Source organism: Nyctereutes procyonoides, unplaced genomic scaffold (genome assembly GCF_905146905.1).
Source record: "Nyctereutes procyonoides isolate TBG_1078 unplaced genomic scaffold, NYPRO_anot_genome, whole genome shotgun sequence".
NCBI lineage: Eukaryota > Metazoa > Chordata > Mammalia > Carnivora > Canidae > Nyctereutes > Nyctereutes procyonoides.
Window position 1 is genome coordinate 22,230,223 of NW_026575024.1, and position 15,020 is coordinate 22,245,242.

The window sequence follows — 15,020 nt, forward strand, 5'->3', positions numbered from 1 at the left end:
CCCAGGCACCCCAAGATTGTCTGGGTTTGAATCTAGGCTTCATCATTTACTAGCTGTGTGACCAGGAGAAAATGATTTACTTATTTCTTTGTATCTCAGTTCCTTATATCCTAGGGTTATTGTGATACATTAATTAATATTTGTAAAACCCTTAGAACAGTGCCTGGCATCAGAGTAAAGCTCTAAGTGTATGCTAAGAATATTTTATGGAGGACCCAGCTGGCTTAGCTAGTAGAGCATGCAACTCTTGATCTCGGGGTTTTAAGTTTGAACACCACATTGGGTGGAGAGATTGCTTAAGAAAGAAAAAAAAGGATATTTTGCTCTCCACAAGATCAGTAATGTTCATATGCACAATGATAATCTGCCTTATTCATCCTTTTTTTCAATTACTTATTATTTTGTTTTGCTTTTTTAAGTAATCTCTATACCCAATGTGGGCCTCAAACTCATGATATCTCCAGGATCAAATGTCCCTTCCTCTACTAACTGAGCCAGCTAGGTGCCCCTGTCTTACTCATCCTTTATCCCTAGATGGATCTATGGCTGAGTTGATGGGACAGTGTATTGGCTGTAGTGGTGGTAGCAGTAGTCCTATTACCAGTTAATCGCACACACTAATATCTTTTTTTTTTAAGATTTTATTTATTTATTCATGAGAGACACACACAGAGAGAGAGAGGGAGGCAGAGACACAGGTAGAGGGAGAAGGAGGCTCCACACAGGGAGCCCAACGTGGGACTCGATCCCGGGTCTCCAGGATCACTCCCTGGGCTGAAGGTGGCGCTAAACCGCTGAGCCACCTGGGCTGCCCCACACACTAATATCTATAGGGAAATTTGTTTCTGCTTCTGAGTGATTAACATGATGGGGGACATGCCTCCCATTTTTAAAGATTTTTTAAAAAAATTATTTATTCATGAGAAACACACACACAAACACACAGAGACAGAAAGAGAGAGAGAGGCAGAGGGAGAAGCAGGCTCCATGTAGGGAGCCTGACATGGGACTTGATCCTGGGTCTCAGGATCAGGCCCTGGGCTGAAGGCGGCGCTAAACCGCTGGGCCACTGGGGCTGCCCCTATACCTCCCATTTTTATAGGCTGTTACCACCAGGCGGTAAAAGTCCTTGAGGATAAGTTTTTAAGTAATGTTGAAAAAAAAAAACAGGCCACAAATGAAGTCACCTGCTAAGCTCCACATCAGCAAACCAATACTTTAATATCTAATCTAACCGCAATTTCAGCCTTTCCCAGGACCGTGACCTTTAACCACTCAGTCTGGATTATCCTGGCCTACACTGGCAAGCCAGAAGCCTGGTGACCCCTGTCTTTCAAAGTTGGGGGATGCCTAAGATAATCCTTTCTTTTGCTATGACTTTCTTTTTTTTTTTTTTTTTTAATTAATTAATTAATGATAGTCACACACACAGAGAAAGAGAGAGGCAGAGACACAGGCAGATGGAGAAGCAGGCTCCATGCACCAGGAGCCCGACGTGGGATTCGATCCCGGGTCTCCAGGATCGCCCTGGGCCAAAGGCAGGCGCTAAACCGCTGCGCCACCCAGGGATCCCTTGCTATGACTTTCTTGTCTTACCTCCTGCTTTTAAAAGCCTTCCATTTTGTACAGCTCCTTTCTCTTCAGTAGATAGGATGCTGCCCTATTCGTGAATCATTGAATAAAGCCAATTAGATCTTTAAATCTACCCAGGTGAATTTTGTTTAACAGTAATCAGATTGGCTGCTTCCTTTCCTCTGTGTAAAGAGTTAGGATGGAGGGGGGGGGGGATTGAGGGTTCTTTTTGAGAGACGTTTGAAGTGTACTTATTTTTTTTTTTTTAAGATTTTTATTTATTTATTCATGGGACGCAGAGAGAGAGGTAGAGACACAGGCAGAGGGAGAAGCAGGCTCCATGCAGGGAGCCTGACATGGGACTCGATCTCTGGTCTCCAGCATCACACCCTGGGCTGCAGGCGGCGCCAAACCGCCGAGTCACCCGGGCTGCCCGAAGTGTGCTTCTAAAGATAACAGTTCGGGATCCCTGGGTGGCGCAGCGGTTTGGCGCCTGCCTTTGGCCCAGGGCGCGATCCTGGAGACCCGGGATCGAATCCCACGTCGGGCTCCCGGTGCATGGAGCCTGCTTCTCCCTCTGCCTGTGTCTCTGCCTCTCTCTCTCTCTCTCTGTGCGACTATCATAAATAAATAAAAATTTAAAAAAAAAAATAAAGATAACAGTTCATGGACAGGCATCCGCAGGGCCCTCTAACTGCCTGGCAGTACTGTAGAACTTGAGAAATGCAAGATTACCTTCATATCAGATTTGACATCATTCCAGGGTCTTCCAGATCAGCTTCTTTCCCATTTTTCTATAATTGGGAAGCTGCTGGCAGCCTGATGGCCTTTTAGGTTTCTTCTAAGTTTGGGGGGCATCTACGGAGCACCTGGGTGGCTCAGTGGTTGAGTGTCTGCCTTGATCTCCTGTCCTGATCCCGGGGTGCTGGCATGGAGCCTGCCTCTCCCTCTGCCTATGCCTCTTCCTCTCTGTGTCTCTCTCATGAATAAATAAAACCTTAAAAAAAAAAAAAGTTTGGGGCATCTAAAACACAGTCAAAGGTATGTCCAGGATGCTCATTTGGTGGAAAGCACTCTCAATTCACCAGAAGAGCCCCTGCTCGGGACTGTGACGGGACTGCTACGGGTCCTAGGTACAGTCTCGCCACGTCGCGCTTATCAGCACGGCCTAGTCTCTCTCGCTCTCGGCCTCTACTCGCTCGCTCCCAGTAGACTCTCGGGCCGGTGGAGGGCCATTGGGCTGTCATTGCGCCTGCGCACGGGGTCGCGGTGGCTGAAGTGGCTGGGCGGCCGGCCCCAAGGTCTGAGCCGTCAGTGCGCCTGCGCGGGAGGCCAGTAGGCAGGCGGCGCGGAGCGGACTCGTCCTTGGCGACCGACAGTCAGTGCGCCTGCGCGCGGTCCAAGCGCCGCGGTTCTTGACTGTGCTGCGCCGGGCGCTGGTTGTAGCCATGCAGGGAGCTGACTCGGACCAGCCCTTCAAGCGGCCCCGATGCGATGGCAGTCCAAGAACCCCGCCAAACACCCGTTCCGCGGCGGCGGGGCGGTCCTCGGGCCCCGAACTCCGCCCCGACCACCAGAGCTGGGGCCCGGAGCAGGTGTGCTGCTTCCTAAAGCGCAGCGGCTTCGCTGATCCCCGACTACTGGAACGCTTCCGAGGTAGCAGGGCGACAGGGCTGAGGGGCCGGGAGACGGCCCCCGAGGCGGGGACTGCGGGCCTGAGGACAGGGCGCCCGGGGCAGTGACCTGGCGGCCTCCGGGAGGACCCGGAGCGGGGAAGAAGACCTGCTCGGGGAGGTACCAAAGGTCCGGACCGGAGGCGGAGAGCGCTCCCGAGCCGGGGCCCTGAGGCGGGGAGGGGCGACTTGCGCCGGGAGGCACCAGCAGGGGTGGACCTGAGGCGGGGGGCGCCGCGGGCGGAGTGACCTGCCCCGCGGGCGGGGAGGGGAGATGAGGCACGCGGCGGTGCCAGAAGGGGCGCGCCGGGGTGAGCGGGGATGGAGAGAGGAGGAACGAGGCGTCTGGGGATGGGGGACATGGGGACTGTGAGCCTGGGCGGGGCCCTTGGGCTGACGCTGGTGGGTTTCTTCTGGAACTTCCCACAGCAGCGCCGGACTGGTGAGACCCGGTTCCTTTTTTTTTTTTTTTTTTTTTTTTAAGTTAGAAGAACATTTCTCCCAGACCTGTCATTCAGGCGCACTGGGCTCGGAAACCCCTCTGTGCTACTACTGCAGCTGCTTGCACCCTTGTGTTTCTGCTTTTAAGTTTCTGTTATCACCCCCCCCCCATCATCGCTCCACTCGGGGTTTTCCTAAGGGAGGAGGAACATGTTTTGTCGCCCCCTGAATCCCCATTGCAGCCCAGTAGAGCTCAATGTGTTTGTTGACTGCATTTGTAGAGCTTGGTAATGATTATGTTTTGCTTTCCAAAATCAGTTTCCTTAGCTAAATCTGAACCCAGATTGTTCACCTGACCACTGAACCCCCAGCAGTCCACAACTTGGCCACATCACTGGGGGAGATGTGCGGGTCGTGAGTTGTAAGCAACTGGCTCGAGTTCAAGCATCCATCCGCGTGAAATCTTCTCAACTTCCCCTAATGGGTGTAAAGCTTACCCTCTCTCTGTCTTATCCTCTGAAGTGTTCTAGAGGAAGGTAGTGCCATTTACAAATATAGTAAACTTTTTTTGCAATTATGGGGTGGACTCCTGTTTGTCTAGGGTGGGAAGAACTTTAACTGTTTCAGGACTTAAAACCTAGCTTGACGGTGTCAGAAATCATACTTCTCTCTTCTCTCCGCCTGTGGTTTTCCTCCAGGCTGAATGGAAGTTTTCTCTGAATAGCAATAGATGGGGATGAAGTAGTTTTATATTTTCTATCTCCAAAATATGATTGTGTTGTTGGCTCCCTGTTCAGTGGTGTTCTAAAGATTAATTCATCATCCTGCAGAGTTATCTGTTCTCTTGAACCCACAGTCTCATGCTAGCAGAACTCACTACATGCTTTTTAAAAAGATTTTATTGCTCCCGGTGCATGGAGCCTGCTTCTCCCTCTGCCTGTGTCTCTGCCCCCCCCCCTCTCTCTCTCTGTGTGTGACTATCGTAAATTAAAAAAAAAAAATTAAAAAAAAAAAGGGGGATCCCTGGGTGGCGCAGCGGTTTGGCGCCTGCCTTAGGCTCAGGGCGCGATCCTGGAGACGGGGGATCGAGTCCCACGTCGGGCTCCCGGTGCATGGAGCCTGCTTCTCCCTCTGCCTGTGTCTCTGCCTCTCTCTCTCTCTCTCTCTCTCTCTCTCTCTCTCTGTGTGTGTGTGTGTGACTATCGTAAATAAAAATAAAAATTAAAAAAAATAAATAAAAAGATTTTATTTGGGCAGCCCAGGTGGCTCAGTGGTTTAGCGCCACCTTCAGGGCGTGATCCCGGAGAACCGGGATCGAGTCCCTTGTCAGGCTCCCTACATGGAGCCTGCTTCTCCCTCTGCCTGTGTCTCTGCCCGCCCCCCCCCCCCGTGTGTCTCTCATGAATAAATAAATAAATAATCTTAAAAAAAAATATTTTATTTAATGGGACACCTGGGTGGTTCAGTGGTTGAGCATCTGATCCCAGGGCCCTGGGGTTGAGTCTCACGTCAGACTCCCCGCAGGAAGCCTGCTTCTCCTCCTCCTGCTTATGTCTCTGCCTCTCTGTGTGTCTCTCATGAATAAATAAATAAAAGTTTCTTTTTTAAAAAAAAAAAGTTTCTTTAATAATTTATTATTTTTATTTTATTTTTAAAAATATTTTATTTATTTATTCATGAGAGACAGTGTGTGTGTGTGTGTGTGAGAGAGAGAGAGAGAGAGAGCGCCAGCGCGAGCGCGTGTGCCTGAGTGCATGAGCATGAGCAGGGGGAAAGGGTAGAGGAAGAAGCTGACTCCTTTCTGAACAGAGCCCGATAGGGGACTCCTTCCCAGGACCCAGAGATCTTGACCTGAGCTGAAGGTAGATGCTTAGCGTAGCTGACTGAGTCACCCAGGGGGCTCAGACTTTTTTTTATCTGTCTGTCTCTATCTATCTATCTATCTATCTATCTATCTATCTATCTATGAGAGCATGAGTGGGAAAGAGAGAGTATGAGCTGGAGGGTGGGGGGAGGGGATTCCTCTGCTGAGCAGGGACTCAGACCTGGGGCTCCATTCCAGGACTCTGGGATCATGACTTGAGCTGAAGGCAGATGCTTAGACTAGACGACTGAGCCACCCAGGTGCCTCTTACTACATGCTTTTAATTGGTAAAAACTGACCACGTGGTTAGAATTGGTCATTTCTTTCTTCTCTTAAAGATCTTTATTTTTATATTTTAATTTTTAAAAGATGTATTGATTTGTAGAGAGAAAGCACATGAGTGCATGTAGGGCTGGGACAGGAAGAGGGAGAGAATGAATCCCATGCAGACTCCCCATCAAGGTTAGAGCCCAACTTGGGGCTGGATCTCACTATCTTGACCAGAGAAATCAAAAGCTGGACTCTCAACTGGTTGTGCCATCTAGGTACCCCAAGATTTTTTATTTTTAAGTCATCTGTGCACCAGCAGGGGGCTCAAAAGTCCCATTTTCCACTGGCTGAGACAGCCAGATACCCCTACAACTGCTCATTTCTTAACTGTTTGGTCTTTTTTTTTTAAGATTTTATTTATTTATTCATGAGAGACACAGAGGCAGAGTCATAGATAGAGGGAGAAGCAGGCTTCTCACAGGGAGCCTGATGTGGGACTCGATCTCCGGACCCAGGATCATGCCCTGAGCTGAAGGCAGCCACTCAACCGCTGAGCCATCCAGGCGTCCCTGTTTGTTTGGTCTTGACTAAACTTTAGTCAGGCTTCTCTCTCCTAGAGGGCCCTAAACTGGAGCAAGAACTAAAAAGTGGAATGCTCCATGATCAGCTTTTCTTGGAACTGGCTGAGCATAGCAGGATACTGTCCTGTCAGACCATAGTGGGGTCACTTCCCTCCTAAAGAGTCTGCTTACCCTTCTTTTACCTTATGAAAAACAACTACACCTTTTTGTTTGATTTTGGAGATTTCTGAGATCACAACATTCTCCCTATTGAAATAGTCTTTCTAATCCTTATCTTAGTCTGGATTTGTTTTTATTTGACAAAACGAAGTATAAGGTGTTGGAGCCCTTTCCTCATTATGGAACACAATCTCACAAGAACCCTGAAATTTGGAGGCTGTAATTCATAATAATTATAATAATATAATTTATTATACATATAATATTTTAATATTTTATATAATAATATATATATTTTACAGATTTTTTTTTAAAGATTTTATTTATTCATGAGAGACACAGGCAGAGGGAGAAGCAGGCTTCATGCAGGGAACCAGACATGGGACTCGATTCCCAGTCTCCAGGATCATGCCCTGAGCTGAAGGTGGCACTAAACCGCTGAGCCACCCGGGCTGCCCAAACAAACCAATTTTAAAAAAATCATTGGAGAATATAACCAAAGTTATAAAACTAATAAAGAGCAGGGAGAAAAAGTAGAACAATGAGCAGAACACAAGAATAGATTATTGACAACCAGCCAGCAAACATAGAAAAAGACATTCAATCTCTGCAGTAATTTTTTAAATAATCAGATTTTTATTTAGATAGGAAAATATTTAAAGATCGACAATAGGAGAAATGGCTGATCCAGTAAAGTTGATGGAAGTGTTTATTGGCTCAACCATGAACAGTTTGTTAATGCTTTTTTACTTAGGAAATTTCATTTGTAAGAATTTACAGATAGAATTGTACAGGTGTCCAAAGAAACATGTTCAAGATCAATCTTTCAACCATTGGTTATAAATAGCAAGAAAGTGTAGAAATAATCTATCCATTGATAATAGTTGCACCTAACAGTGAGAGCTAATATTAGCATTTACTTTGTGTGAAGTACTATTCTCTGCACTTCTCATACTTTGTCTTGTAAAATTTCATAATTATCACATCGGTTTAGTATACTCATGTTAAGGCATACTTATTTGGATATAATTTCTTAGCTTAAGGATCAGAAAAAATTAATTAAATAGGGTTGCTGGGTGGCTCAGTCAGATAAGCATGTGCCTTTGGCTTAAGTCATGATCCCACGTGGGGCTCCCTGCTCAGTGAGGAGACTGCTTCTCACTCTCCTGCTCTTTCTGTCAGATAAATAAATAAAATCTTTTTTTTTTAATTGGTTAAATATACTACGGTGCATCTATATTGTGGAATGTAAGACAGCCATTAAAAATGATGTAGTTTGGGGATCCCTGGGTGGCGCAGCGGTTTGGCGCCTGTCTTTGGCCCAGGGCGCGATCCTGGAGACCCCGGATCGAATCCCACGTCGGGCTCCCGGTGCATGGAGCCTGCTTCTCCCTCTGCCTGTGTCTCTGCCTCTCTCTCTCTCTCTCTCTGTGTGACTATCATAAATAAATAAAAAAAAAAAAATGATGTAGTTTGGGCAGCGTGGGTGGCTCAGTGGTTTAGTGCTGCCTTCAGCGCAGGGCGTGATTCTGGAAACCTGGGATCGAGTTTGGCTCCTGCATGGAGCCTGCTTATCCCTCTGCCTGTGTCTCTCATGAGTAAATAAATAAAATCTTTTAAAAAATTAAAAATAAATTTAAAAAATTGATGTAGTTTAATAAAATTGACAAAAGTGATATCTTGGGTGTGAAAAATAAATTATAAACAATATAATTCCATTTGTCTAAAATTTAATAGCATAACTCAGTATCTATTAAAAATATGTCAAGTGTACTAGTATTTTTTATTTTTTTATTTTATTTTATTATTTTTTAAGTTTAAAAATTAAAAAAATTTTTTTGTTTTAAGTAGGCTCCATTTCCATCATGGAACCCACCCAACATGATCTTGAATTCACAACCCCAAGATCAAAACCCGAGCTGAGGGAAGCCTGGATGGCTCAGTGGTTTAGTGCTGCCTTCAGCCCAGGGCCTGATCCTGGAGTTCCAGGATTGAGTCCCACGTCGGGCTCCCTGCGTGGACCTGCTTCTCCCTTTGCCTGTGTCTCTGCCTCTCTCTGTCTCTATGTCACTCATGAATAAATAAATCTTTAAGAAAAAAAAAAAAAAGAGTCGTATGTTTTACTGAGTCAGCCAGGCACTTCAGGTATGTCTTAGAGTTCATTGAGAGTATTTTCAGAAAACTAGGTTATCACTAAAGTAAAAGTACAAAATGAAATTTACTGAACTTGAAATTGTGCTTTTTTTGTTTTTCTGTGAGTTTTAAGTAGGCTACTGGCCCAGCACATAGCCCATCACTGGGCTCGAACTCAGGACTATGAGATCAAGACCTGAGCCAAGATCAAGAGTCTGAAGCTCAACCTGCTGAACCACCCAGGTGCCCCCAGGCTATGGCTTTGACTTGACTGTTCTAAGAACAATAGATTTATACTTCTTTCTCCCGCCCCCCCCCCCACCTCAAACCTCACCTGTTTTAATCTTTTTTTTTTTTTAATTTTTATTTGTTTTATGATAGTTACAGAGAGAGAGAGAGAGGCAGAGACAAACCTCACCTGTTTTAGAAGGAAGTTGTTGATTTTGCAGCTTGGACTGCCTCGCAAATAATTTACTCCTATTTTATTAAAATTTTTTAAGGATTCTATTTATTTGACAGAGAGCGCGCGAGCACAAGCAGGAGGAATGGCAGGCAGAGGGAGAGGGAGAAGCAGGCTCCTTGCTGAGCAGGAATCCCATAGTGGGGCTTGATCCCCCCAGCTGAAAGTAGATGCTTAACTGATTGAGCCACCAAGTTGCCCCTAATCAAATAATTTTTTAAATTTCACTTGAGGGTCACCTGGGTAGCGCAGTCCTTTAAGCAGCTCTCAGCTTTAGCTCAGGTCTTGATCTCAGGGTTGTGGCATCATTGAGCCCTATGTCAGGCTCTGTGCTGAGCATGGAGTCAGCTTGACTCTCTTTCTGCCCCTCCCCACTGCACACTTATTTGCACTCTCTCAAATCTTAAAATTTTTTTTCACTTGATTTATCAAAAAAAAGCCTGTGAGTATAGTTATCTAATTAAAATTAAGACTTTCCAAGTGGCAGGGGTGCCTGGCTGGCTCAGTCTGTAGAGTATGTGGCTTTTGAACCTGGGGAAGATTTATTTATTTATTCAGAGAGAGAGAGAGAGAGAGAGAGAGAGAGAGAGGCAGAGACACAGGCAGAGGAAGAAGCAGGCTCCATGCAAGAAGCCTGATGTGGGACTCGATCCCAGGTCTCCAGGATCATACCCCAGGCTGCAGGCGGCGCTAAACCGCTGTGCCACCAGGGCTGCCCAAAAAAGGACTTTCTAAGTGACAAATGAAAAAGTGCTACTTAGGTACTCAATGCCTGGTGTAGGTGGTTAGTAAATGTTGAGCTGAGTAAATTCTGGCGAATCCAAATTGAAAGAAACAAAAAAAGCATATGCTGTAAATATTGAAACCATTTTATCTTTTTTTTCCCTCCCTTTTCTTCCAAAGAAAATAAAATCACAGGTCTAACATTGCTCCACCTTAATGAGGCTGATCTTGAAAGACTTGGAATAAGGTAAGAATGATGAAATGCACCTTGTATCCAAGCATAGTTCTGACCTTGTTATTCACTTCAGAGGGACAAAGCCCATGATCACTGATATTAACTGTCTTCATTTTAAATCTGCAAAAGTCCTTAAAAACAGAATCCCCTACTTGCTGGTTAACACAGTTGTTTTTGTTTTTGCCATGCAAATACTGTGTTTAATATTGCTAATGATTCCTCTTTTAAAAAATTTTGCTGACAAGCCTTCATGAAGTTTGAGGTGGCCAAGTTTTTACTCTCAGGTTCAGAATAATTGGATTATACACATCAAAAAATATATAAGAACTGTTAGAGAAATGTTGGCAGGAAAAATCAAGGCTACCTCCTTATTTTGTACATATTTCTAGATCTTCCTAAAGTCATCTCAAGACTGAAATGCATATCTGGTATTAGGTTTTTTTTTAAAGACACGATCCAAAGTATTTTGGTCCTTTTTTGATTGTATGATTTGAGACGAGTAATTTAACCCTTCAGTTTCTGCATCTGTCAAATGGAAAATAATAATGAGACAATGTACATGAAGTGATTAGCACATTGGCCCTTAATAAAGTTAGAAATTCCTATATAAGGCTGGAGGTTGTAAGGTCTAGGTTAGTGTGGATCCACTTTAAAGATCACGATTGAGGTGCAAATATTTAAATATTCCTTAAAATGAAGAGTTTGTATTTTTTTGGGGGGGGGTGGTTTTTTTTTTTTTTTAAGATTTTATTTATTTATTCATGAGAGACAGAGAGAGAGAGGGAGAGAGAGGCAGAGACACAGGCAGAGGGAGATGCAGGCTCCATGCAGGAGCCTGATGTGGGACTTGATCCCGGGACTCCAGGATCATGCCCTGGGCCGAAGGCAGGCGCTAAACTGCTGAGCCACCCAGGGATCCCCCCCCCTTTTTTTTTTGGTTTGTGTTTTTTTTAGAGAATTGGCAACAGTGGTGAAATAAGTTTTTTTCCTTCTGGAAGTCCACTTAGCTAAATGTTTTTGTGGTAACAGTAACCAAAGTATCAAAACAAAGGATTAGTACTTCATGTACTATTGTTTAGTAGATAATAGAAGCAAATTGTGAGAAAAAAAATCACCTTTAAGACATTTACTTGAGTTTTAATAAATGTCCTTTAGATCAGAATCTTCAAGACCTTACCTTGCCTCTTTCATAATCACATTTCAGCCCTCTTAGTCCCCTCAAAATTCCCCTCCTTATTTCTTAGGTTTAATAGTTGCTTACTATTTTAATTGAATTTGTTCCAGTAGAGCTTGCTTTCAAAGAGAACCATTTACTTTGTGGACTCAAATACTACTGATTTATTCAACAAATAATTATGGAGGGCCCACTGTGTGTGAGAAATTTTTCTAGGAACTTGGGAGACATGAGTGAACAAAATAGAATTTCATACGAACATTATGTGGCATACCTTGTACCCATCTTATAACTCTGAGGTGGATTCTGCAGGACTTTTCAAGGCTGTGTTTTCTTATACAGAAGCCACTAGCTACATGTTTAAATTAATTAAAATTAAAGTTTCCATTCCTCACTTAGCCATATTCCACTTATGGCTAGTGGCTACCATGTTGGATAGGGCAGATATAGAACATTTCCATTATCGCAAAATTCTGACTGGAGCTGCCTTTGGAGATCCCATTGAGATCAAAGTTGTTAACAGTAGTACAAATGTAACCAAGTTATTAATATAGCCTTGTGCTGTTTTCCTCTCCTTTCCTGTTTTACCTTTCCTAGGATTTATATCCTAAAATAAATGACCTGTATGTAATCTCTTGTCCTAGATTCTGCTTTCTAGGGGAAATGCAATTTAGACAAAGTACTTAAATTTTCTCAAGTTTATACTCAACTGTTGATTTAAAAGAGTTTTCTAAGAAGTAAGAAACATTGGTACATTAAATGTACATATCAGTTGTGAGAAATTTTAGATTTCAGAAATGATGAAATACAGAAATAAAATCTTACTGTAGTCTAACAATGACCTATGACTACTTTATTTATTTATTCATGAGAGACACAGAGAAAGGCAGAGACATAGGCAGAGGGAGAAGCAGGCCTCATGCAGGGAGCCTAATGCAGGACTTGATCCTGGACCCTGGGATCATGCCCTGAGACAAAGGCAGACACTCAACCGCCAAGCCATCCAGGTGTCCCGAACCAGTTCTGATTTCTTTTTTTTTTTTTTTAAGATTTTTATTTATTTATTTGAGGGAGAGTGGGTTAGAGGAATCACAGAGTTAGAGGAAGAAGCAGACCCACCACTGATCAGGGAGCTGGATGCAGAGCTCGATCCCAGGACCCTGAGATCACGAGGCAAGACAAAAGCAGACACTCAATGGACTGAGCCACCCAGGCGCCCCCAGTTCTGATTTCAAAGTCCTTTCTTATTCTTACTGTGCTCTACTTCAGAGTGCTACCTTGAGTCATGCAAATTCAGGGTTGTGAGGGAAGATGTCAACTTCAGTTAGGTTAACGTACATTTGTTAAGGAGGGCATGTAATGTAGTAAGCACTGGGTGTTATATGCTGTGGATGAGTAACTGAACTCTACATCTGAAGCTAATGATACACTATATGTTAACTGATTGAGTTTAAATGTAGTAAGTTAAAAAAAATCTTTTTTTAAAATATTTATTTATTTATTATTTATGATAGACATGGAGAGAGAGAGAGAGAGAGAGAGAGAGAGAGAGGCAGAGACACAGGAGGAGGGAGAAGCAGGCTCCATGCCAGGAGCCTGACGCAGGACTCGATCCTGGGACTCCAGGATTGCGCCCTGGGCCAAAGGCAGGCGCTAAACCGCTGAGCCACCCAGGGATCCCCCCCCCACCCCCCCCAAAAAAAACTTAAGTATCAGTTGAGCATTCAGGGGAATCCTGGAGTTCCAGGATCGAGTCCCGCATTGGGCTCCCTGAATGGAGCCTGCTTCTTCCTCTGCCTGTGTCTCTGCCTCTCTCTCTGTGTGTCTCTCATGAATAAATAAATAAAATCTTTTTTAAAAAAATTTGAGCATTCAGTAGAGACATAGGAGATGTTGAAGTCTGAGTTACCACGGGAAGAGGACCAAGGGTAGAAGCCTGGGGAAGAGTTCTTAGCAGGGGTATGTGTTTGAATTAATAATTTTTCTTTCTTTCTATCTATATCTATCTATATTTATTTATTTATTTAAAAGATTTTATTTATTCATTCATGATAGAGAGAGAGAGAGTGGCAGAGACAGAGGCAGAGGGAGAAGCAGGCTCCATGCAGGGAGCCCGACATGGGACTCTATCCCAGGACTCCAGGATCACGCCCTGGGCCGAAGGCAGGCACCCATACCGCCGAGCCACCCAGGCTGCCCCTAATTTTTCCTTTTATTTTTTTTAATTTTTATTTATTTATGATACTCACAGAGAGAGAGAGAGAGAGAGAGAGAGAGAGAGAGAGAGAGAGAGAGGCAGAGACATAGGAAGAGGGAGAAGCAGGCTCCATACACCGGGAGCCTGACGTGGGATTCGATCCCGGGTCTCCAGGATCGCGCCCTGGGCCAAAGGCAGGCGCCAAACCGCTGCGCCACCCAGGGATCCCCTAATTTTTCCTTTTAATCTGACTTCCTATTATGTTAGTGTAGATAATTTAGAGTTGATTATATACTATTATATACTCTAGGGATTATTATTAAGCAAATAATGATAGATTTGCTTATCCTATTATAATTTTAGTACCTTGGGTGACAGAAAGAAGCTCCAAGCTTGTATCCAACAACTGAGTGAAATTCATGTTGATGCAATGAAGGTAAGAGGAATAGAGTTTATCATGTTTTTTTAAATTTTTTTATCATGCTTTTTTTTATATATAAAGTTCTATAACTTAGAATGAACACATGTAGAATGCATTTTATTTATTATTTTAAAATATTTTATTTATTTTAGAGAGAGCACATTTGTGTGCATGCACCCTGTGGGGAGGGGCAGACGGGAAGAGTAAATCTCAAGCAGACTCCCTGCTAAGGGCAGAGCCAGGCACAAGGGTCTATCCCAGGACCCTTATATCACGACCCCAGCCAAAATCAAGAGTTAAATGCTCAACTGACTGAGCCACCTGGATGCCCCTGTAGAATTCATATTAAAAGGGGAAAAAATGAAAAATTTTAAAAAGAATGGAAGGAAGTCTACTTTTCTGATTGATTTTGATGCTTCTAAACTGCATTTTCTTTTTTTTTCTTTTTATTATTATTATTTAAGATTTTATTTATTTCACAGAGAGCATGAGCCAAGGTGGAGGAGAGGAGAAGAGGCAGAGGGAGGAGCCAACTACCCGATAAGCAGGGAGCCCCCCAATGCGGGGCTGGATCCCAGGACCTTGGGATCATGACCCGAGCTGAAGGGAGATGCTTAATTAACCTACTTAGCCACCCAGGCACACCACAAACTGCATTTTCTTTCTTTTTTTTTTTTTTTAATTTTTTTTAAAATTTATTTATGATAGTCACAGAGAGAGAGAGAGAGAGGCAGAGACATAGGCAGAGGGAGAAGCAGGCTCCATGCACCGGGAGCCCGATGTGGGATTCGATCCCGGGTCTCCAGGATCGCGCCCTGAGCCAAAGGCAGGCGCCAAACCACTGCGCCACCCAGGGATCCCCAAACTGCATTTTCTAAATTTTTTATTTATTTATTTTTATTTTTTATTATTTTTTAAAGATTTTATTTATTCATGGAAGACACACACACAGAGAGAGAGAGAGAGAGAGGCAGACACAGGCAGAGGAAGAAGCAGGCTCCATGCAGGGAGCCCGACGTGGGACTCGATCCCAGGTCTTCAGGATCATGCCCTGGGCTGAAGGCGGCGCTAAACCGCTGAGCCACCCGGGCTGCCCTCTAAATTTGTTATTAAAGAT

At 44.1% G+C, this 15,020-nt stretch overlaps 1 protein-coding gene across 4 annotated transcripts in view; it reads left to right on the forward strand.

The window, feature by feature from the left end:
- Positions 1-2,971: 2,971 nt before the first annotated feature.
- Positions 2,972-15,020, forward strand: part of SAMHD1 (SAM and HD domain containing deoxynucleoside triphosphate triphosphohydrolase 1) — a 55,327-nt gene continuing 43,278 nt past the window's right edge. For 3 of the 4 annotated variants that reach the window (XM_055306180.1, XM_055306195.1, XM_055306203.1), the window contains exons 1-3: positions 2,972-3,228; positions 10,057-10,123; positions 13,846-13,918. In XM_055306180.1, coding sequence (XP_055162155.1) covers positions 3,021-3,228; positions 10,057-10,123; positions 13,846-13,918 — 348 coding nt within the window. In that variant the 5' untranslated portion in view covers positions 2,972-3,020. The remainder of the gene's footprint in view (positions 3,229-10,056; positions 10,124-13,845; positions 13,919-15,020) is intronic. The other variant, XM_055306189.1, reaches the window with a different exon arrangement.